The sequence below is a fragment of the Mustela erminea genome, chromosome 13 (assembly GCF_009829155.1).
Source record: "Mustela erminea isolate mMusErm1 chromosome 13, mMusErm1.Pri, whole genome shotgun sequence".
In the NCBI taxonomy this organism is placed as follows: domain Eukaryota; kingdom Metazoa; phylum Chordata; class Mammalia; order Carnivora; family Mustelidae; genus Mustela; species Mustela erminea.
Genome location: NC_045626.1, coordinates 4323010 through 4348285, shown reverse-complemented (window position 1 = coordinate 4348285; position 25276 = coordinate 4323010). Strand labels below are relative to the sequence as shown.

The window sequence follows — 25276 nt, the reverse complement described above, 5'->3', positions numbered from 1 at the left end:
TTAAATTTGATATTTCTTCTTCCCCCCCCCCCATATTTGTTTATCTGTTTAAGAGAGATGGATTGTGCTCCTGCTTGCATGCACACACAGAGGGAAAAGGAGAAGCAGACTCCTTAACAAGCAAACAGCCCAACATGGGGCTTGATTCTGGGACTCTGGGATCATGACCTGAACTGAAGGCAATGATTAACTGACTGAACCACCCAGACTCCCCAACAGTTTTTATTTTTATTTGAAATTTTATTTAAAACAAAATTTTTAGGGATGGCTAGTTCAGTCAGTTAAGCCTCTGCCTTTGGTCCAGGTCATGATCCTGGAATCCCAGTCCCACACTGGACTCCTTGCTCAGCAGAGAACGCGCTTCTCCAGTTGCCTGCTGCTCCTCCTGCCCCTGCATGTGCTTTCTTTTTCTGACAAATAAATAGTCTTTAAAAAATTTTTAAAATTTGCACATAATAAAACTACAGTAAGAAACCTATTTCCCAGTGCTGTACGTCACTGGAAATGATAATGAAAAGCCAAAAATCTTTATAAAAATTATATTATCCTCAGATTTTTATCAAAAATCTTTCTGAAAATCCTCATATTCTGAGATTTTTGTTCTTCAGAATCCAGGGAAATGAACATTTATTAATACTAACAATCCATCAAAAAATCTTTAGTTCCTTTATTTTTATTCTAAGTTATATTATTACATATTCATCTTTTATTTTCTCATTTTTTATATCATTTTTAAGAAAGATAAGCTGTTGATGGACAAGTAAACACTACTACCTCTTACTTGGGTTCCTCTCTACCTGCAAATCTTTATGGAACAGGGGGAACATTGTTTCAGAGTTCTTGTAAATTCAAGCATCCTAATCTTAGCAAGAATATTAAATGAAAAGTAGCCATCTAAAAATGTGTTTTACTTTCTTACAAAGATATTACATACCATAAGTTTTTTGAAAATATTTAAAGTAGAAAATTGGATTTTTATACATACTATTTTGAAACTTCCCTTTCATTTCTCCTTGAACATCCTCTCCTGGATGTTGTTCTGTTTCGGTACATACATCTTATCCATTATTAAGGCTGTCTAATGTTTCATTGTATGGGTGTATAATAATTTAGTTAATATTTTCTAATGCGCATCTAAATTTCTAGTGGTACTTCTACAACACTTCAGAAAGCATCATTAAAATTATATAGTCTTTATTTGGTAGTTTCTGTGGGTTAACTTTCTAGAAGTGCAATTGCAGTACATTTTAAACTAAAATCTAATTGATGCTATTCTCTGAAAAGCTTGTACTAGATGGCATCTTAATAGTGTATTGAGAGAGACAGTATTTCCACATTCTCATGAACACTAGGTATTAACAACCTTTGCACATCTGCAAATCTGTTACGTTAAAAATAATACCTTCTTTGATTTCTATTTCTTTCCTTGGTTAGTTGAAACACTTTGGCCTTTTGAACTCTCTTTTGAGTTCACGTTTGTGTCCCTTTTCCTTATCCATGCCTAGAAACTTATTAAGAAAGGTGTTAGATATTATATGAAATTTATTAGCCTTTTCCTTTTCTAGGTTCATGTCACTTTCAGATAGGCTTTTCTTTATTTTGAGAATGTACCCACATGTTCTTTTTTAGGGAAAGAACAAATATCACTTGCTTTTCCAAGGCATAGAAGCTGTTAGGATGATAGCCTGATGATGGGTCAGCTGCTGTACAATGTTTAAATTCGTTATATATTGCATTGTTTAACAATGTATTTGTGTTAAGTAATTTTTATAAATGTGTATTTTTTGTTGTTTTATTGTTATAGATACCATTTTATAAAGCTGGGAAACTTAATGCCTATATTGAAAAATATGGAGCTAAAGTAAGTTTTTCAGAAGTTTAATAATTCCCAATGCTATTTATATTAATTATGTATTCAATTTGTTCATCAGCAAACAAAAATTAAAATGTTTTTCTCATATGATACTGCTTTCTGTGAAAGAACCACCTTTTTAGTTTTTAGAGTTTGTATAGAATTTTTATTTCTTCCATAAAAACTTAGTAAAATTCACCAAATTATCTGGGCCTGGCATTTTCCTTGTGGGAAGGTTTTTGACTACAATTTCAATGTCTTTAATAGATTATAGTACTATTAAAATTATCTATTTCAAGGAATGTGTCCATTTCACCTAACTTGTTACATTTATTGACATAAAATTACTTATAATACACCCTTAACTTCCTTTGCTGTAGAGTCTGTAGTTATGTCACCTGTCTCATTCCTGATAATGGTAATGTGTCTTGTCTTTCTTTTTCCTCCCTAATCAGTCTTACTAGAGGCTTTAGCAAGCTTACTGATCGCAAAAAACAAGAGTTTAGTTTGGTAGATTTTCTCTATTGTCTTACTATTTTATATCTCATTGTTTTTCTTTTTGTTTTTATTATTTACTTTCTTATGCTTACTTTGGGTTTATTTTGCTCTTCTTTTTTTAGTTTCTTAAGGTGGAAACTGAGGTCATTGATTAGACAACATTTCTTTCTAATATTGAAACATTTAGTGCTCTAAATTTCCTCCTACGTATGTGTTTTGTTTTGATCTTCTTCAGTTCAAAATGCTTTCTAATTCCCCTTTGATTTCCTCTTCAAACTATGGATTAGTTAGAAGTGTATTATGTAGTTTCCACATATCCAGGGATTTTCCAAGAATCCATCTATTTTTTTCTAATTTGATTGTGACTAGAGAACATGTTTTATATAGCTTGAACTTTTAAAAATTTATTGAGACTTGTTTTATGGCCCAGAATATGGTCTTCCTTAGTAAATATTCCTTGCCTACTTAAAAACAATGTATATTCTGCTGCTGTGTCAGGTAGTCTAGAAATGTTAATTGGGTCACAGCAGTTGATAGTGTTATTAAGCTACTGTATTTTTCTTATTTTCTACCTGTTGTATAAATTATTGAGAAAACATGGTACAAAATTTGGCACTGACTTTAGCTGCAGTGGTCAGTGACACCATCTTTGTTCTGAAAGGCCTCCAGGTCATGAATCAGGATGGTTATTGATGACAGGGCTTGTACACCAAGGCTGAATGTATGTTGATACATTCTACTGTATTTGGGTTAATACCTCCATCCAAGCAGAAAGGTCAGTACAGAATCAAGGAGAAAGCCATTTGGCTTTCTAAGAAAGATCCCGATAGTTTATGGGGTTTGTTCAGGCATTTAGGCCTGAGACCTTGGGTTCATGTTTGAGGTTAGTGTTACAGGTTGGCTTCATCCTGCTGCCTGAACTCCTATTGATAGAGAGCATCCTTAATAAAATATCTATGAAACAGATTGAACAGATTTGTCTTCTTCACTGCCAGCAAAGTAGTTATCCTAGGAAAATTTACCAGAAACTAAAATAGTACAAAAATGAGGGGTGAATGATATTAGAAAACAGTTCTCCTTGGCTCTCTCAATTTTTATGCATATATTACTAAAAGTGGCAATGGCTGCATTTTCTTTTGGACTATATTTACAAGGTTATTTGAATAAAAGAAAACCTTGGTTCTTTTCCTAGCTCTGTGTATTTTCTTATATGTGTGTGTGGCTGATCCATACTTCGCTGATGACTCAAGAGGGACTCTACTGATCTCAGAGTTTGCTCTCTGTGCACCTCTCTCCCCTCTGTAATGTTTTGCCCCCAAAACTAGCTCCCTAGCCCTCCTGACCTCTCGGCTATCCTGTCAACTAAGGTAGACCATTGGGTTTTCCAGGGTTCTACCTCCCTGCACCACAGCCTAAAACCCTCTGTAATCAATATATTGGGGTCTAATTATAGGTTTCCCATCTCTTAAGGATTGCTATTACTTCTTGCTAGATGTCCAGTGTCTTGTGAACCACAGTTTCATGTAACTTGCTCAGTTATTGCTTAGTTACCCAAAGTGGGAGGATAAATCTGGATCCTATTACTTTTTATTAGTCAGAAGTTAAAGTCTTGATTTTAAAAAATACTCTACAGGTTGAGCTAGTCTGCTGGTTTCATGTGTGCTCATGTAAGTAATTGTTTTCTGATGTTAAAATAGAGTGAACAACAATGAAAACCATAATACAGTTCTTTGCAGAGCTGAATATGAAGTTTAATATTCTAGCACAGGAGCTCTAAAACTTTAGGCTTATTGGGCCAGGATAAGGAGGAAGAATACTGCCATTGTAGCATGATAGTCTTCATGGTTTCAAAGTGACTATGTTTTAACACTAATTAACTTTAGAACCAGAAAAGATTAGCTGTAGTGATGACTATAACTCATATCCAAAATAACCCATGTTTTTGGATGGTGATCTAAATACACATTTTCCTTGAGTTTATAGGACATACCAACTGCTATAAATTTGCCTATGTTTTGTTCTTTATTATGTTTAGGTAGAGGCTCCACAAAGAGTAATTCCTGTAATTCTTCAAAACTGCCTTTCATATTCACTCACAGCTAGACTTACTCCAGCCTGGAATAAAATTGGCCATCTCTTGGTGCAAGGTGACTATATCTCTTTCAGTCATTGGGGGTTTCTGAATTAGATTACTTCTATTCTGTACATCTGTTTTAAATTTCAGGATATACTATTTTTAGGGAATAGTTTTTAAAGCATAGCCACCACTAAGCCTTCTCAGGCAAGTCCACAACAACATAAATGTCATCTTCTTACCTAGGATGATATTGAGAGGCCTGCTGATGTTTTTTCAAAGAATTTTTTTAACATTATATAATACTTGATATTTAGAAAGGAATAAATATAAGTTATGGTGCATTATAATACAACGAATACAAATTACCAAAAACTGTTGGAACCAAAAGGCTATTCTGAATTTTGTGTTGAGGTCTGACCATTTTCTAAGAATTCGATGCCAGGAAATAAATGTTAGAAGGAAGAATTGGTATTTGTCCTTTTAATTGAAAAAATAATTTTCGAGTGGTTATATTTTTTCTCTGAACTGTCTCTAGGTTATTCCTTTGTGTAAAACTACATTTTAAGGTACTTTCCTTGGCTTTGATAATTAAACATAAAAGGTTATATTTATTAAGCATGATTTATAAGTTATAATAATATGGACTACCTTATGAATTTTTTAAGGAAGAGAATTTCTTTCTCAGATGGGAAAGCAAAGTGCTGTTGGTAAGTAAAAATGCATAAATAAATAGATAAAACATTAATATGGTTAACAGTCATTGAAGAAAACAATGTTACATATTGGTGGGTTGTTACAATTTTGATGATTATGAGAATATAATCATATATTATTATAATCACAATTTTATCCAGGACATCCTCTCTGGGCCACAGTATATGTTCTTATTTATAAAAGAAAAAAAAATCACTTCTCTTAATTGGAAGTAAAATCTATATTTTTAGTATCTTACCTAATTCAAATTATTACTCTGAAGAAGTTAAATTCTGCAAGCATTTGTAATGTATAGTTTCCAGAGTCATATCATTGAAAACTCTTTAGTACTGTTGTAAGTAAAAGATGTATTTCTTATGAGAACATAGTTCTTTTTTTTCTTAAAAGAGAAAAAAAGATTGTGTAAAGAGACAAAGATGATCTAAAATACACACTTTATATTATGGTCTAATTCTTCATTGATAAGCATGGCTGTTCAAGTAGACCTGTTCCTAAGTAGTCGTCCACAGATAGCAGACAGGTGGAAATCCTAAGCTCCACTAGACATTAATCAATCATGCTAGCTTTCACCACAATTTGGGCATAGTCTTAAATCCTGAGCTATCACCTACAATCCACAACTATTTAATTTGAGTTGACTTTCAGGCTGAAGTTTATTTGCCCTACTTCCTCTACTTTTGTGTTTAAACTGGAGTGGCAGTCACTGTGCTCTTGCTCCAGGCAAATGGGTTCATTACAGAAATTTAGTTTCATCCTCAGACACTGTCAAGAGACTATAGATGTCAGAGGTTAAAGATAAAAGTTGAGAAGAGCAAAATTCTTCACTCTTGTGTTAGAACTTTTCTTTTAGTTTTGCCAAATATAACACTTATAGCAGAATCGATAAATTATAAGTGTATATAGCTCATTGGATTTTCACAGACTGAACATATCCTCATCACCAGTTCTCAAATCAAGAAGTACATTACCAGTACCCCAGGAATCCCCTCATGCTTTCTTTCAGGTACTACCTTTTCCCAAGATGACCACTATCTGACTTATATAAGTAATTCTAATTATGAGAAAGCAAGGTAGGAGCCTTGGTGCTCTATGAGATCTGTATTGTATCTCCTGGTTTATTGATGGGCATTTGTTAGGAAAAGACTATAAAGTTAGGAGCTGGGCATGGCACCTCTCCCAATTTAAGAAGACAGTGTCCATTTTTCACATGTAATAGAAATCAAGCTTGTAAAATTACTTGTTGAATTTTTCTAACCGTGGGATGTCTCATTGTTCTTATTGTAACCCTGCCCTGTGACCTCCCCAACACATACATGCCCATATTTCCATTTTGTTTCAGGCCTCTTTCTCATCTGCAGACTCTCAAACATTACTTGGTGATTTTTTTTGGATTTTACCATGTGAGGAAAAATTACATATTCTTAATTGAGTTTCTAATGTGAATAAATTAACTTAAAGTTACTTTTTATTAAAATATTTAACTTAATAAAATGGAGTAATAATTCCAGGAAATTCACAGTTAAATATTTTATTTTCAGTATTAGACATCAATGTAAGCGAAACTCAAGTTTGTCTAAGTATAGAAGCTTACACAATCAGACTGCCATTACCTGAGGTACCATGTATTTTTATTTCTATAATTAACTTTGCTATCTTTACTATATACTTTATTACCAACATACTAGTAGGTTTTAATTTTTAACAAGTGATAAGAGTTTTTTATTATCAAAATCCATATTATTAAATGTTTGATATGTTGAAATTGTTCTAAATCTGTTTACTCAAAGAAAACATTCTGTCAGTTTAACACAGATTTAAAAAAAAATTTTTTTAAAAGATTGTATTTATTTGAAAGAGATAGAGCATGAGCAGAGGGGAGGGGCAGACGGAGAGGGAGAAGCAGACTCCCCACTGAGCAGGGAGCCTGACTCTGAGCTCCATCACAGAACCCCAAGATCATGACCTGAGCCGAAGGCAGATATTTAGCCAACTGAGCTACCCAGGGCCCCTGACACAGATTTAATCATATCATTCTTTTGCTCAAAAATCTTTATAGATGGCGATGGAGACTCTCCACAAACCTGTGCTGCCTCAGCACTCACTTCTTGCCTCTTTTCTCATCTCCAAATATTAAAAACACCGTTTCAGTTCATACTAAATGTAATATCCCCTCATTAGCATTCTGCTAGCATTTTTTATACTTGTAAAAAAAATATGTAATGCAGTTTGCCTTCTTAGAAGGATATGTCTTTTACTAATTCCCATAGCACCCAGCATAGAAACTTAAACATCAATAGTAACTCAATAAATATTGTTTTCCTTCTTCTGTGACAGTGGTTCTCAGTGGACGGGGTAGAGAAGGAAATGAATGACTTTGTTCCCCATGAGCCGTTTGGTAATGTCTGAAGAAAAATTTGGTTATGACAAAGGGAGAGGGGCATTTAATGGTTTGAGGCTAGGGATGTTGCTAAAAAATCCTACAGTCACAGGACAGCAACCCCATCTCCACCCCAGCAAAGGGTTTCCAGCCCCAAATTTCAGTAGTGTCCATATGAGGCAGATGACTCCTCCTTTGCTTAGAGTGACCCTTTTATTAGCTATTCATCCTGCCCATCCTTTAAGGGCCAGCTCCAGTGCTATTCCATTCATATTTCTCTTTACCTTTAATTCTTTGATTACCTGCTATGTTGAGGCAAGAGACAAGTCAAAAATAAATAGGATCTACTGTCTCAATTACAATTACTCAGGAATTGTGTAAGCCAGTAAGGAAAATGACCTGTATAAAAACAAGTGGAATGGGCCACATGACATGAATATCTTGTACTGATGAGGAACCTTTCCAAGGCTTGGACCCACTGTGACCTCCCAGCCTCTTTTGGACCTTCCTTCTTTGAACCTTCCTGCTATTCTGCACCATGCTCACATACAACATTGTATGTTTAGAATTGTACTCATTTTATATCCCCAATTTACTTCATAATAAGCTTCCTAAAGACTAATATCATGTCTTACTGCCCTTTGAGTTTTCTACAGATGAGACTTGTGCTTTGTATATTTGAGTTTTGAATCAATTAGAGATTGAAAAGGAGAATAAGACATATAGAGATCAGAATACTGTCTTTATTACTAGGATGAGAATGTAATTTATGGTCCCAAATGGATACTTTTGAGAGTGAAAGGGACACTAACCTAAGGAGATACTGGTCCAACATATATGAATTGGGGTATGTTAAAAATAAAATCAAAGCAACTAAAATTAAATTTATTAAGTTCATTATACATAAAAGAATAGTTTGTGAACCGAGTCTTCAAACTAAGAGTGTAATGAATGAGACTCAGAGGGTGTTGTTGCAGGATAGCTTCTATAATGGAAATGTAGAAGGTATTTTATCTTCATAATGATTGGTTATAGTAATGGTGTGTTCTAAATGACAGGGGACTGGTTAAAAGTGATTATGTTACTCTGTTTTGGAAAATAATTTAAGTTTTATTTATGATTTTTAGAGGCATTTACAAGAAATAATTGAAGTTAAATTTCAGTTGTGTTATAGAATGAGCTAGATTAGGTTTTATGTGGCTTAACTGGTTTTGTCTGCTTAAGGAATTTTCAAGTTTGGTCTCCATTTTATTTATTTTAATAGGTATTTGGCCACGCTGTTTATTACTGGGAAAAAAAAAAACAGTTATTAGAGAATGTGTCCTATCTCAAGCCTAGAATCAGGCAGATTCCACTCCTACTTGTGGGAGTAATCGAAACTCCCAGGCTCCCTTGGGAGATCAGGCACCATTCCCCATATGACAGAATGCAGTACACTACTTTGTGCTAACAGGCCAGTCCCCAAGAGGAAGAAGAAGGAATTGTCCCGGTTTTATCAACCAGATCTGCCCTGGGGAAAAATGAATGGACAGAGAGACATCAGGAATATGTGTTAAAGCTTTCTCAACATGGAAGTAAACCCGAAATGGAAAAGATGTAATCCTCTCTTCTGCTCAACATTATATACTCAGTATACACTGACTCTGTTCATTTAAATTGATTGCCTAAATTATAATCGACTGTCAGTTCCTCCAAACCTCACTTTACCTAAATTTTTGATATGGCATTTTACCCACTAAAATTAGTTATAAAAATTAGTTCCATTCATGTCTGTGTTCCTACTAAGTTGTGATCTCTTTGAGAGTCTAGGTTTTGCCTTATTTATCCTTGTTCCCCATATGGACTAAAGGATACTGGGATTGAGTCTTCCTTTTATCAAAATCCAGTATTGGGTATAGGTCTGGTGAGGGGAATAAAGGGGAGGAGGAGGATGTTGACCATTCCTCTTCTTTGCGGTTTATCTTTTACACTTTCATTCCCCTTAAGTAACTGAGCTGGGACAGAAGCTAAGTAACTTGCTCTAGGTCATAAATGTATTAAGAAAGTGATTTAGGATTTAAGAGATTTCTTTTGACTCTGTTCTTTCTGCTACATTATACTTCCTTCACCTAGTCTTAGGTGTCTTGACTCAAATTCATATGTCCCATAGAGCCTGACAGGAGAGGATATTTATTACGTATTTTTAAAAACTCAGATAACAGTGGTTGGCAATATAGTACCAATCTAAGTATCATAAGAATTACATGACTTTAGGAGTTCAGGAAAAAAAGAGATATTTGAGGGAATTCATATTTGAAACTGTGGCATAATTTTCTACCCTTTCCTTCTTGAAATCATATCCTTTTTTGATTTCTCTGAAACTGCTTTATCAGAATTTCCTACCACTTACTAATGATTCTCTCTTCTCTTACTGTGCTTTAAATGTTGCTGTTCCCTAGAGTCCCATTTTCAGCCCACCTTTCTTTTCCTTAGCAGGTTCAACTCTTCCAGTGGTAACCCTATACACTTATCTCCCAAATATTCTCATATAGTTGCAATTTGTCCTTTCTCAGATATTTTCACATGCATGCTGAGCATCATTAATGATGATCAGTCTCAGTTATGCCTGAAACTGAATTATTTGTCACCCTCAGTAGTACCAGATAGGTTCTTCTTTGTATTTGCTCTTGGTTACTGGTATCAATAACCAATAAGTTAACTACCTACAGATATCCAGAGTTATCCTTGGATCTTACCTCCTATATCCAATCAGCCATTAATAGCCTATCTCGGTCTCTGAAATATCTTCCTCCCCTCCATTTCTGCTGCTCTTATTAAAGTCTCTTCTGTTGCCTGAACTATTAAAATGGTTTTCATATTGGTCTTCTTTTTTTCCCTTATTTTTTCTCTAATTCTTCTTCACAGTATCAACAGAGTTCTCTTTCTAAAACAGATGACCCCAACCTAAATATCTCTAGTTAATATTAACATTGCCTAGAGCAAATAAAGTCCAAATTCTTTAGCTTGATATTATAAGGAAGAAGGGATATTTACTGAGTAACTTGTTAGTGCAGATCTGTTCAGAAAGGGCACATTATAAACATTTGTTAAGTAAATATATGTAAGAGGTTAACTTTCTTTTGAGGCATATGGGTAGTTAGCCAGTCTTCAGAAAAATCTATGTTGAGAAAAGCCAATATAGACATTAAGTGCTAGTACTTAAGATGAAAATCTCTGCAGCAACTTGAGTCTCTGAATAGTGTTGAAAATATCCAGAAGGATATAAACTCAAGCTATGTAAGTGGGTGTATATGAGAACCCATAAACTGAATATTTGGACATGATACCTACCCTCTCTGAATTCAATTTTAGGTTCTGTTTTCCCTCAATCTATTCATTCACCTGCAGTCAGTCTTTCCTGACAGTCACAGCCTTCCCAGCACTGACCATCCTTTTCTTTTTTTAGATTTTATTTTTTTATTTGACAGAGAGGAGAGAGCTCATATGCACACAAGCAGGGAGATTTGTAGGCAGAGGGAGAGAGAGAAGCAGGCTCCCCACTGAGCAGAGAGCCCAACGTGGATAGGGCTGGATCCCAAGACCCTGGGATCATGACTGCAGCCAAAGTCAGACCCTTAAATGACTGAGCCACCCGACACTTCATGACCATGCTTTTCTTAGGTTATACATTAGACAACTTTGTTCTTAAGCACAGTACATCACAGGGCAAGATTTATCTCGTGTGCATGGACAGTCATGCATCCTTACTCACGCTTACTGTCTTAGCTTTCTTACCTTACAACATAGCCAGCAGTTCTTACCTTCTTATTTCTGCATTCGTGTTTTTCTGCTCTGCCTTGCTCCCTCATTTCCATTAGTTTCAATAAATGCTATAAGAATTCAGGGAAGTATCAGTCACTGAACATAGAGGAGATGGGTCTAACTCTACACCTGTAAGGCTCTTATTGATGGAACTCAGATAAATCACAGTAAGAGCAGTGCTTAAAGCAAATGTTTTGTTATTTATGACTTGTCTAGGCAATTTAAAAAAATGGCCAGCTTAGTTGGAGTTTTGTTGAAAAGCAGTACTAGAGAATGAAGTTAGAACATTATTTCCCAAAAGCCATATGATGATAGGTTAAAAAGCGGTTGAGGGATTATGGAGCATTCTTTCTGATCGTAACACAGTGTCTTCTTAGGAGGACATTAATACTTCACTTGAAGTCTCTCTTTATATTTGATTCACTGTATTAAAATGCCCCACAGGGTAAGGAAACAGTAAGTGGAAAAGGATTGTTAAACTATAAGCCTAAGTACCCTGCAGATAGGGCACCTGAGGACCAGAGGAAAAGCATTCAATGAGAAGGAAAACCAATACAGAAGGGGAATATTGGCTCTGTGCTCTCGCTTCCAAAGAGCAAAGAGAAGAACAATTCCCCAAATCACTGTCCAGTTAAAAAAGAAATTTAAGGCACTATTGTCACAAAATGTAAATACCTTCCTTTAGAAGGAATTCAGCTTCCTATAAACATAATCAAAAAGTTGAAAACCAGTTGAAAAGTATAAGAGCGGTTCAGGGTTGGAAAATGAGAGAAAGCATGAAATACTTGATATATTGTACAGAGAGAAATAGGAAAAGTTGAAACATTGATTACATTATGTAAAGTGTTATGCACCTCCTACTTAAACTAAGCCTTTAAAACTACTTTGTAATTGACTGTTTATGTGTTTCTTTTTGTTTGGCAAATTCTTTTGATGTCTTACTTATACATTACATCTTATTTCTATTAAAAGCTGAGAGAATTTGGTATTTCTCAGAGTATTATAAAGGATTTTGATAATAATAAGAATGCTGTCATTGAAGGACATTCAATTTTGAGCAACTGGTGCTATGTTTTGCCAAGGTGAGATTTCAATTTGTGTCATCTGAGATGGGTCAAAGTTAGAGTTAGTTCTGTCTCATTTTGCTTCAGCAGTGATGTATAGAAAAATATGAAGGTATTTTTGAAATTGAATTTTTGGAAGTGGTTTGTGACTTAAAAAAGATGTTGTACAAAGCCATCAATTTCCTGTATCAAATTACTAAAACAATTTTATTATACACTTATTTTTGTTAAATATAGCCATTACAAAAGTAAAATTTCCAGATATCTCATTATGAAATTACAACTATTATAATAGTATCAGTAAAACCTTATAACTTGTGCATATAATTAATGATTCATTATCATTTTTTAGGAACTGTTTTAAGTTTGTACTGTCTTTAGGAGAAAAATAGCTTGTTATTAATATAAATAGGACTATTGGGATGAAACTTTAGCCTGCTTAGGAAAAAGAGCTTTAATTAACTAACAGAATATGCACAATAATTTAATCATCAAAGCAGGGAAGAGGAAGGTAGGGAACAAAGATTTGACTCTGATTCATTTAACTCTTAACAGACTTTTCCTTAAAGTCTAAGAGTTACTAGGCATGCTTCTACATGGCAGCATTTACTAAACATTATTTTGTGTTTATTACTGGTACATTGCATTAATTCAGTTTAGTTTTTCTTAATAATTCTGACTGTTAAGATTTAATACGATGGTCTACTTGGAACTAGGAGCAAATGATTAGTTTATTACTTATGTATTGATAGTGGCTTAATTTTTTTGAGTATTTTCTAAAGTAAATTACATAGTTAAATTTACATCCAAGCATTGGCTCATAATGTTTTATCAACTCTTATTTTTTATAGTATGAAAAGGGGACAAATAATAAGTATTCTTCACACCACACCCCCTGACTGTCCTTTTCACTCATATGAAGATTTCCAGATGCACTGGGATGACCTGGTAAGGAAAAGAAATGTGTGCTATGTTAGAAGCTATTTGATTTTTGCTTCTTATAATTTAACCTAAGTTTAGGTTTCTCTTAAGAAAATTTCAGCTTTGTTCTTAATTTTTAGTATGGCTATAAACTTCCAGAAGATTGTGGAAATACTAAAATATACTGCAGCATCTACTTCAAAATGATAGGAGGAAAGATCTTCACATATCCTTTTACATGCCACTTATAAGAGAAGCCCGTTGCCAACCTCATGATCCAGTCTTACTCCTGGCTTTGATGTTCTCATCATTTTCGACCTTCTCTGTGTCTGAATGCAACTGCATTCCCCCTACTTCTTTTTTCCCAGCTTGAATGTTTGTTTCCCTTAGACGTTTTCTGTTTTTGAAAATGAGTTTAATAATTTTTTTTCCTCTTAAGCATCATTGCAACAATTTAGGCAACAAATGGAACTTTAGAGTAGACAGAAAAATGTTGGGGTGCCTGAGTGGCTCAGTCCTTAATCATCTGCCTTCAGCGCAGATCCTGATCCCAGGGTTCTGTTGATCCCATAATCCTGGGTCAAGCTCCCGGTCCCGCTCTGTGCTCAGCGGGAAGCCCACTTCTCCCTCTCCCACCTTCTCTCGCTGTCTCTCTCTCTCTCTCTTTCTCTCTCTCTCTTTCTCTCTGTTAAATAAATAAATAAAATATTTTAAAAAACATGTTCACATCATTGTTAGTAGACTGTAAGAAAATCTTAGGATTCTCCTTAGCCAAGGGCTCCCTCCAGTGGTATTTTGGATATTATTTGAAAGGGCAAAATATAAAAAATTAATCTTTTAACAAAGATTTTTGTTTATGCAAGATTATGTAATTTTACAGGCAAAATTTAGAGGATCTGACTTGTACTTAATGCACCCCAATGATTTAAGAAAATATCTGTCTTACCATTATTTTAAATAAGTTAATGATAATTGAAAGTGTTCAGGTGAAACCCTTAGATTGTAACTGGTACTGATATTGTATTCCTGTCTCTGTATTCTGACCTCTAATTCAAATTGGAAGAAGGAAGAGTCATAGTGTTTATTTCTCCATTCTACACTTCCTAACCCAAATCTTAATATAAAATTGAGGCTGACAGGGATCAACTACTCCCTTTCATTAGATGCAGAGACATTATTCCAAGAATTTTTTTATCAGAAAATTTACTGCTCTTTTCAAAGGATTGCTTTTGGTAAAAAATTATTAAACTCATTTTCAAAAACAGAAAACGTCTAAGGGAATACACTCTATATATGTTGTTTCTTTGTATTAATTTTTTTTTACAGCTTTTGGAGATGCAGCCTCTTTATTGCTTCGTGTCAACACTTATTTTTGTAATCTCCAAAGGTTGTAGTGTCCTTCTTATAAATCATTTTTGGAATGTCTTAGTCTGCCAGTCTATGTAGAAAGCTCTATAATAAGGACACAATGAGAAGTCTTGATTTTGAGTGTTAAAATAGAATGAATCAAGATCCCTGTGATAAAACACTTTAAGTTTTGGAAAAAATGAATTAACCAATATATGAAATAGTTAGGATTTATTTGTGTGTGCTTTTTTAACAGTTACTATTGTAATACTTTTTTAATTCCATAGAAATTGCTATCTCTTGGGGCACCTGGATGGTGCAGTTGGTTAAGCGTCTGACTCTTGGTTTCAGCTCAGGTCATGATCTGAGTCATGAGATCAAGCCCAGAGACAGGCTCTGCACTCAGATCAGAGTCTGCTTGAGATTCTCTCTCCCTGTGCTCCTCCCTCTCGTGTATGTGCGCGCACGCTGGTGTGTGCAAGTGCATGCTTTCTCTCAAATCAATCAATCTTGGAAGGAAAAAAAGAAATTGCTATCTTTTGAGTACAAAAACTGTTCTACTGTTCTTTAACATTTCTCAGATACCCTCTGAGCTGCATCAGAAGTCAGCCCATACAATTCTTTCCAAGGGTAGATTTGGAAGGTGTGTTGAAAAGTTTCATTTCAGACTTAAAATCTAAACTGCCTCATATCTGTGGCTTCCCCATAAAGATGACCACTAAACCATGCTACTACACACAAGAACTAATGAAGCCGCATGTACAGGTAAGAGATTTCATGCCCTACTGAGCTCTCTAAGACATAGCATGAATTTATCTTGGATCTCTTACTTTCTGTGAGGGATTATCTAACCCATTGTATGAGAATTCTTTTCTTTCAGTTCAGTGTTTCCCTAATGCTGTTTGTTATTGTACTTGACTATTTATCATTGCCATATGTTGTCTTTTTTGTATTTATCATGGAATTACAGTTACAGCGGTTTACTAGTCTCTTCTAATTTAGCATGAGCTCCTGGAGGGCACAGATCATATTCATTTTCTTATGCTAAGTGCCTGGTACAAAATAGGTGTTCATTATATTTTTTTCAATGAATAAATGATCTCATAGAGTAGTTTGGGAATATTTGTCTCATGCAAATCCAAGTTAACTTGGAACTGCAACTTCATTTGCGTCTGCTTGATCAAAAAACCTTTGTATAGTTCTATTTATAGAAACTGAATTAATTCATTAGCATTATTCCTTGTAAGATGATATGCTAAGTAAAATCTTACTAATAAAAGGAGTAGGAGCAATTAAGCAATACTGACAAGGAAAACATGCTGATGTATCTTCACACTCACGAGAATAAGATTTCTTTGTGAACAGATAATAAAACTGGACATGAAGTTTTTAAGAAGCAAATATAAGGAATTTAATTTAAAATTTTCAACAGTGACCTTTCTTATAAATGACAATTGTGTGTTTTTGTAAAAGAGAAAGACAAAAGTTTGAACAATTTGAGCAGTTTGAATTGTAATATGAATTATATTAATATTTCTGTGTCTGCTTAATCTTTTTTCTTGACTGGGTCCTCTGTTTATTGTAGTTTCCACTGCTCCAATGATTTCAGCTTTCACATGGTATTGACTTGCTATGAATCATGGCAGTTTTTCAGCATTTACTTCTATGCTAATTGCTTTATTCTCTTTATGATCCTTGACTAAAATTCACCAGAGCCAGGATCTGATAGGCCCCATTCATCTTTTCAGGCCAGGCTAGATCTATCATCTCTGACCAGCTAGTATGTGGATTTGGTATCCTTGAGTCAAGGACACCTCATCTAAATGGTGTGAAAACATGGCAGCCTAGACAGACATCAGGGCCAATAGGCAAGGCCATTTCCTAAGAAGAGAATGTGAGGGGTGCCTGGGTGGCTCAGTCGGCTAAGCATCTGATTCTTGATTTTGGCTCAGGTCATGATCTCAGCGTTGTGAGATCGAGCCCCACATCAGGCTCGGCACTCATCAAGGAGTCTGCTTGAGGTTCTCTCTCCCTCTGCCACTCCCCCTTGCTTGCTTGCTAGCTCTTTCTCTCTCTGGAATAAATGAATCTTAAAAAAAAAAAATGTGAGCGGACAAATTCCAATCGATATCCTTGTGATACTGAATCTTAAAATTTTGCCCAGACATAACATTTTTAGTAGTTACTGGCCAAGTCCAAATCTGAGGAATTTAAAAGTAAATACATCATTGCATAATGCATTTTTATTGGATATACTTATCAAATACTTATTATTTATAGCCCATGTCCATTTTAGAATTAGTGAATCTGGATAATACACTTGTACAAATTTGCTTCTTAAAAGTAAAATAATACTTGGGGCACCTGGGTAGCTCATTCACTAAGTATCTGCCTTTGGCTCAGGTCATGATCCCAGGGTCATGGGATTGAGTCCCATGTCGGGCTCCCTGCTCAACAGGAAGCCTCCCTTTCCCACTCCTCCTGCTTGTGTTCACTCTCTCGCTTCCTCTCTCTCTCTAATAAATAAAATCTTTAAAAAAATAAAATCACACTTAACTGGAAATTCTGGTCTTTGTATTTCTCCTGACAATAAGAAGTTATCTTACTCAGTTTTATTGAGTGCCTCTGGGTGCCAGCTTCTTTTATGTATATTATTTCATCTTCAACATTTTGGAATAAGGAATTTTTCCCCACTTTTTGCAGAAGAAATTGAAGCTCAGAGCATCCAAGTAATTTAACCATAGCCACACAGTTAAATACATTGCAAAATTAGAAATGAAACCCAAAGGAAAATTCTTAGTCATGAAATTAGGAAAAGTTTAGATCTGTGTGTAAGAGCTCCGATTCTAGGAATCCATACTACGTTCATAGTCTTAGGCAAGTTATTTGATCCCCATATGCCTCAGTTTCCTTGTAAAACAGGGTATGGTAGTGGTGGTAATAACATTTGTTACAAATTGGGCTCTCTGGAGTCTAGCACACATGATGTTTATTGGGGACTGAATTTGGAATACCTGTGGAAGGCAAGGATGGAAGAAGATGGGTAGGGACGCCTGGGGGGCTCAGTTGGTTAAGCAGCTGCCTTCGGCTCAGGTCATGATCCCAGCGTCCTGGGATCGAGTCCCACATCGGGCTCCTTGCTCAGCAGGGAGCCTGCTTCTCCCTCTGCCTCTGCCTGCCATTCTGTCTGCCTGTGCTCGCTCTCTCCCCCTCTCTCCCTCTGATAAATAAATAAAATCTTTAAAAAAAAAAAAAAAAGAAGAAGAAGATGGGGTAAAAGAAGAAGTCATTAGCAAATCAGGTACCAGGTAGCTTTGGCCAATCTTCCCAGGAGCTCTAAGGCTAAAACAGCCCACCCTGGTGGTTTTGCATTGTCCAAATAGCCAGGCCCTTATACCCCCTTCTTCATCTGTCATTGGATTTGGGCCACCCAGGGATAGGCATGTCCTTAGGTAAGGTAAGTTTCTGCAAGGGCTAGCTCCCAAAAGTAGGGACAGCAAACCTTTTGTGGAGGGGATCTGAGCAGCATGTCACCATGTCCTTCACGTGTTTCACGGGGTGTTTTATTTTTTGTTTTAGGGTTAGGTAATGCCCAAAATGGTTCTTAGTACTAAGCTCTCAGTAAGTGTTAGTTCCTATTACTGCTACACCACATGTTAGCTCTAAGATTCATGCAGTCTAAAAAGCATAAGTTTAAAAAGTGAAAAACAAATTGATCAGACTATTTAATAAAGCTTAACCAACTTTTTAAAAAATTAGATTAGCAGGAGTGTTTAACCAAAGTAGTTTTCTTTTTTAATTGTTGGAAGTTCTCAAAGATAAATAAAAGAAATTCGTATAACAAGCTCTCATATGCCTGTCATCTAGCTCTTCTTTGATACAGTTTTTGGGTGGGGAGTAAACTGGAGTATTTTAAAAGAAACCCAAGATACAATGTTCTTTCATCTGTGAAGACTTTAGTATACATGTCTGACAGTAAATTTTAAAAATTATTTACCATAATTCCTTAGTATAATCTAATACCAGTCTATATTCCAATTCCCTGTTTATCTCAAAGATTTATTTTAGAGGATTTGTTTAAATCCTAATCCAGGCAAGGTTCACAAATTTTCATTCAGTTGTTATACCTTTTAGGTCTCTTTTACTGTATAAAATTCCAACCCCCTCCCTTTTTTACTTATGTCTGTTATTTGCTGGAAAAACTAGACCATTTTGCCTAGGGAATGTCCCATATTTTGGATCTGACTGTTGCTTTCCTGTGTTGTGTCATTTGCAGTTAACATATTCTAAACCTCCTACTTCCTGCAAGCCTGTGGTTAGATCTAAGTTTAACTGAATTCTGGCTCAACTTTAATCAAGAAACACTCAGGTGGTGCAATACACAGGACCAGATTTTAATAGATAAAACACATTTAATCAGTCATTTTGGTTAGTCATCAAGTTTTATTTAACCATTACCTTAATTCAAGGACTCCATTAAATGACATCCATTCATATCTAAATATATGTTAGGACTTTTAGTTTTCCTCTACAATTTATATTAATGTACCAAGTTACGTAAGATGTTTGTACTTAGCCACTCTTGCCAGTGGCCTGGCAGAATAATGGCAATAATACAGTAAAAAATAAGATTTTTGTTGATTTATGACTTCATAAAGCTCTGGTTTGTTGACCATTTAAGTATTTTAAGTTCCATGAATTATTTATGATCTCATCTGCTGTTTACATGGTCCTTTATGTAGTCTTTTTATAAATTTTGAATATAAACCTAGAGGTGTCATCCTTTGGGCTATTTACTATATTTTAGCAGTTGAAAGAATGAGTAAATAATACATCAACAGGCTAGGGGGCCAAACAAGCCCTTGGAAGTTATTTTCATCAGGTATGTTTCTGAGACAGATGAAGATGAAACAGGGTATGAATATGAACATATTTCAGACAATATTCTACATAAGTTTTATGTCAGAATGCAAGTGATTCTAGTCTCATGTGAATCTACCTAGAATGCGTTTTTCTTTTGGAATCTCAAGTAGTAGATACATTATTTAAAAGTTACTACAGTTTGTAAAATGCAGGAGTCAAAAAAATGGCTTAGTTCTTGAAGGCTTTTTTCATCAAATGGAAAAAATGTCTATCTAAATATTTTAAGATGGCCTAGTTACTTCTGATAAAACATCTCTTCAAGATAGAATTTCTTTCAAATTTGAGAATTGTTCTTCTCCCCATGGTCACATCTGTGGGCAGGGAAAGGCTGTGTGGGGGGAGGGCATTTGGTATATTTACCTAATTTGGTCCAGGAGAATGAGTGCCTTAAGCTGTTTCTGGATGCGTACAAAGACAATGAGTTGGATACTTGGCTTCTGCTAACTCTGCAACTGAAAAACCAAAAGCATTCATAATTGAACTTTTGAGCAGAAACTGCAGAAGTGTGGCTTTACCTTACTTCTTCCTTCCAAATAATGTATGTGTCTGATTAGTTGATCCTAAACTGCATCCTGCACACTAACAGCAAAGTTAGCGGATTGTGAGAGATGCTGTGAGTTCTGGCTAGAGGCAGCATGCTTTCTGACATGTACTCCCATTTTTCAAGATTATCCATCTACATGCCCTTGTGACCAGTGACAACACTCATGCCGTTTCAAGGTAGACGGTATGTGTTCCCTCCTCCTGGGTCTGGGCAGGACTGTGACAGGGTGGTACTGCATGACTTCCATGGCTAGGTCAGGTGGAAGCTGTCTTTTCAGGACACATGCTGTGGAATCCCAGACCACGTGAGGGGCTGCCTTAAATTAGTCCAGTTTACAACCAGCATCTAGCATCACACATGAGTGAGGAAATGACGTCAGCCCCAGGGTCTTCTCACTACCGCTCCATGAGAGACTCTACTAAACCAAATCAGCTCCCAGAGTTGTGAGAGAGAGGACTTAATTATTGTTTTGAATCACGGAGTTTTAGTGTGATTTGTTCTGCGTAATAACTGGATCACTCACTCACTGTTTCTTTGCCTATTTCCAACTCATATCTCCTCATACTCCGCACCTCTCAGCTCTGCTCAGTAACTGAACCTCCCGTAGTGGAGAGGGGCAAGCCAATTGTTCTGGTTTGCAGAATATTTCTAGAAACTTTAAAAATTCTATTTCAAGTTGTGACTGTTTTTGATGTTGGAGGATGAGAAAAGAACTTTCCATCCCATGTTTCACATTATTGTCACATGTCACTTTTTTACAGACTCTAGGACTCAATAGATACGTATTTTACAAGACTATAAACACTTCCATCAGCGGGTGAATGGATCAAAAAAATGTGGGATTTCTATATCATGAAATATTATTAAGGCATAGAAAGGAAATTTTGTCTCTTGCTACAGTATGGATGAACCTTGAAAACATGCTGAGCGAAATAAGCCAGACACAAAAAGACAAATATTGTATAATTCCACTTGCCCTAGAAAGGGCAAATTCATAGACCTAGAGAGTAGAATAGAGGTCCCCAGGGTCTGCAAGGAGAGAAAACTAGAATTGTTGAAGATTATAGAGTTTGTTTGGAATGAAAAAAAAGTGGTAGAAATGACCATGGTGATGGTTACACAACACAACAGGAGTACAATAAGGAATTTATTCAATGCCACTGAATTGTATACTGAAAAATGATCAAAATTGGAACTTTATGTTTTATTTATATCACCACAATTTAAAAAAAAAGACTAAACACTTGGCTGTCTTTGAGTTGTCTGACTCTTTGAGTCAGTCCGACAGATTCTTGTTGAATTGCTACCAAGTACCAGCACTTTTTTAGACTATGAGAACACAAAATGATCAAGACATAGCCAGCAGGTGTCCTCTAGTCAAACTCCTACGTACTCTTAAAGGCCTAGTATAGATGCAACCACTTCTTCCATTCATTTAATTTCTTGGAGCAAGCATTTTTTAGTAACCGTGAACGATTTAAGAATGTGAAGTATAGGGGTGCTTGGGTGGCTTAGTTGTTGACCAACCAACTCTTGGTTTCAGCTGAAGTCATGATCTCAGGGTCGTGAGATGAAGCCCTGCCTTGGGCAGTGGGGAGTCTGCTTAGAAGCTTTGCCCTCTGCCCCTCCCCCCACTTGTGCTCTCATGAGCTTTCTCTATAATAAATAAAATCTCTTTAAAAATGTGAAGGATAAAAGAATAAATACATCATCGTTCCTGCCCTCAAAGAATCTAGTATCTCCGTAAGGTGGTGGAACACGCATGCTGGTAAGAACACCACCTTTTACTACTATTTTTTTGGTGACAAATACCTGATAGCATATTCTTAGGAAGTTGAGGGAAAGAATATAAAGAAAAGGGAAAGATTCTGAGTGAGAGCAGCATGGATCTATTTGGACGACAATGGAGAGGTAACTGTAGTTTTCATAGGATTTATATAGGACGTAGAACATATCTTCATCTAAAATATTTTGAAAGGTTTGTATCTTAACAAGGACGCAAACCATTAGGAGTGTACATGTTTCCTCAAGAAGGCTCATTGGTTTTTGTGTGTTTTTTTCTGTATTTTATATTGTAGTGTTACTTCATATTCTTATTTTGATATTTTATATATTTTTTTCTTTTCCATTAAGAACATTTTGACATTTTAAAAATTTCCTAATCTCTGTTCTTTCAGGAAAACAAAGTCAAGGCACCTAATCTGACCACTAAACAGACGTTCAAGTTCTCTCTGACTCAGGCCCCTTCCCCAAGACCTGCTGTGGCTGAGCGTCTTCGACCGTGTTCAGTAGTCACGCACCACAAGGTGGAGCTTTCAGGCAGCCACCTGGAGAAGCCGGGGGTGTCCTCAACTCTGCACCTCCGGCAAGAAGCTGTCCAGAATAGAAAGAAATCCTGGTCTGACAAAGCACCCCAAATACACTTGGAAGTACCAAAGCCCAACAGAGAGAAGATTCGAGTTCAAGGCACAAATTTTAGCTCCCAGAATAATACTGCCCCCAAATTCATACCAGTTTTCAAGAATCAGTCATTACAAACGAATAAAATTATCTTAAAACCTGGCAACCTGAAAAGAAAGCAGCATGTTGTTACAGAATCTAAATTGTTTTCACTTAAAAGTAGCATGATGCAAAATGACAAACTGAACTTAGATCCAGCTGTTAGAAAAAGACCTAATCATCACATTCAGATGAATGCTAGAAATTTAAATCAGAATACTTGTAGACTACAAGAAAAAAACACTGGGTCCTGTGAAAATATGGTAAAATATCCCCCTCTTAATGAAGAATCATCAACTGTGAGTTTAAATGAAAGTAAATACCTGTCTGATAGTTCAGCATTTCAGATGTCAGATAACAGTTCAGGTGTAATAAACAGAGCTGTTGAGTTCCAAGTGAATGGAAAAGAACATTTAACAAACAAATATATAACACAAATTTTAGGGGAAGGACACAAGTCACGAAAAATAAAGAAACAACCACACATTTTTGAATCAGACACAGAAATGGAAGATCCCCAACTACTACAGCAACAATCAGTAAATCAAAGTATAAAAGTTAATGTAAATGATCACAAACTGATAAGCCAAACAACCCATAGGTCTAAAAGAAAATTGTGTCAAGAATCTTCAAAAACTTCAAAAAGACTTTATTCCAATACTCTGCATTATGGACAGTCCAGTTTCTCTGGGAACAAGGTAAAAAAAAAAAATCTGGGGTATTTATCATATTGTAGGCCTTTCAGACACCTAAATAAATATTTAAATGATTTGCCCCAGATAATCTAGAAACAATAAGAACCAGAGGGTCTTGCCCTAACACAAGTGCAAGTATTAAGTTTAACGAAGTGTGATTCTTCATTCTGAATACAGGTACCTGATGTGGACAAATCAAAAACTCAGAAATCTGTCATCATCCCTAAAGCTTAGAACATGGATGTGAAGGGAGGAAATGTCCACCAGGTAAGTTAGGTGATACATTTTGATTTATTTTTTGTTACATTATCAGAATTGGTATTGCCACGTTTAGGGATCTCTGACCTCTTGGTAAGAAGGAGATACTTTTAAATTCCTTGAAGCCTTATCATCAGCAAGGAAATAGGAAATATTGGAACAGTGAAGCACTTGAATAAGGACTGTACACAAAATCAATTGCATATATAGTAAAGGCCCCCACAGAGGGATGAGGTGGTGAGAGGTCCCACTGCTTGCTGGTTCCCACAGTGCTCTGTGGTCAAACAGACTAAAAAGAGGGCATAGCAATAGAAGACCGTCTAAAGATGTAAGATTCCACAACCATCAGAACATGTACCTTTGGGACTTCTCCCCAAGATAATTAACCTTATATGATGTTTCAAAGGTTAATCACTAAGTTAAAATTTACTCCACAAAATTGCGGTGCTAGCTAAAGTGAAACTTGAGATTTAGCTGATAATGCTGAGTTGAAGGCACCGAATTCACAAACCATGCATCTGGAAATTGCATTTTATTCCATTCTGCCATCTGTTTTATTCTGAGACTAAAATATCAACAAATACTTTTTTGTGTGTGGAATTATTGGATTATTTTCAATTCAAATTCCTGTGAACAAACTAGAAAACATTTTCTTTTTTCTTATAAATGTTGTTTCTTTCTGTAATAGAATTTCAGCCTGATTTCAATTAACTAAAAGGTACTTAATTCTGTTCCTATTTTTTTAAGCATCTTATGTTTTATGTAGTCTTTGACTTATATTTTAATGCACTCAATAGGTGACTAAGGAAAAAAGTATGTGCTGCATTGCCTTAAAATTTCTAATTTTCATTTTTAAAAATTGATTCCAGATTTCATAGTTTTGTTTTATTTTGTTTTGTTTTTTTAGAACTACAGCCCTTTCCCATTTTGATTTACTTAAGACTTAGGATAATTTTTATATCATTCCATCACCTAGAAAGAAGAGCATAATGAGAAAATTTATGGATGTTGTTATAGAAAATAATTTCTGTCATATATAAAGTTAGAATATACCCTTGTAAAAAAAAAATTGAGTAATACAAAACACTTTCAGGAGAAAAGTTAAAAAAAAAAAACAAATCTGTAATTCCTCTTTGCAGAGATAACCACTCCGAACAGGGATGGACATTCAGACACACCTGTGAGCATGGACTCAGGCTCCATCCCTGCTGTGGAACCTCCTTTATCACTTCACAGTTGTTGTTTTCATGGATGCCTAGTATTTATTCCATGGTTTGTGGGTATATTATATGCATTGCCACTACTGACTGACACTTAAGTTCTTTCCATTTTTTCACTGTGGCAACAATATTCTACATGCGGTTTTGAACAGGGTATCTGGGTGGCTCAGTTAAGCGGCTGCCTTCAGCTTAGGTCATGATCCCAGGGTCCTGGGATTGAGCCGCATGTTGTGCTTCTTACTCAGCTGGGAGTCTGATTCTCTCCTGCCTGCCCATCCCCCTGCTTGTGCTTGTGCTCACCCTCTGTCTGTGTCAAATAAATAAATGAAAAGGTATTTTTTAACAAAACAAAAAAATGGTTTTGAAGAGACATTTAAAAAAATATCTTAAGTATACAGTAGTTTTGTTGGTTGAAAATACCTTTATTTTGTCCTTACTATTTTTATGGAGATTTATTTGAATGTATTATTTTTATTATTGAAGATT

The 25276-nt window shown here is 35.6% G+C and overlaps 1 protein-coding gene across 7 annotated transcripts in view; it reads left to right on the top strand.

Moving 5' to 3' along the window:
* The window catches only part of C13H18orf63 (chromosome 13 C18orf63 homolog), a 30229-nt gene extending 5261 nt beyond the window's left edge, over positions 1–24968 (top strand). For 4 of the 7 annotated variants that reach the window (XM_032311467.1, XM_032311469.1, XM_032311470.1 and 1 more), the window contains exons 4-14: positions 1805–1861; positions 4386–4497; positions 5093–5134; positions 6680–6756; positions 12292–12401; positions 13235–13331; positions 13445–13530; positions 15233–15416; positions 22296–23315; positions 23490–23579; positions 24710–24968. In XM_032311467.1, the coding sequence (XP_032167358.1) occupies positions 1805–1861; positions 4386–4497; positions 5093–5134; positions 6680–6756; positions 12292–12401; positions 13235–13331; positions 13445–13530; positions 15233–15416; positions 22296–23315; positions 23490–23546 (1842 nt within the window). In that variant the 3' untranslated portion in view covers positions 23547–23579; positions 24710–24968. Of the gene's footprint in view, positions 1–1804; positions 1862–4385; positions 4498–5092; positions 5135–6679; positions 6757–12291; positions 12402–13234; positions 13332–13444; positions 13531–15232; positions 15417–22295; positions 23316–23489; positions 23580–24709 lie in introns of those variants that run through there. The other 3 variants (XM_032311466.1, XM_032311472.1, XM_032311471.1) reach the window with 3 other exon arrangements.
* The last annotated feature ends 308 nt before the right edge of the window (positions 24969–25276 follow it).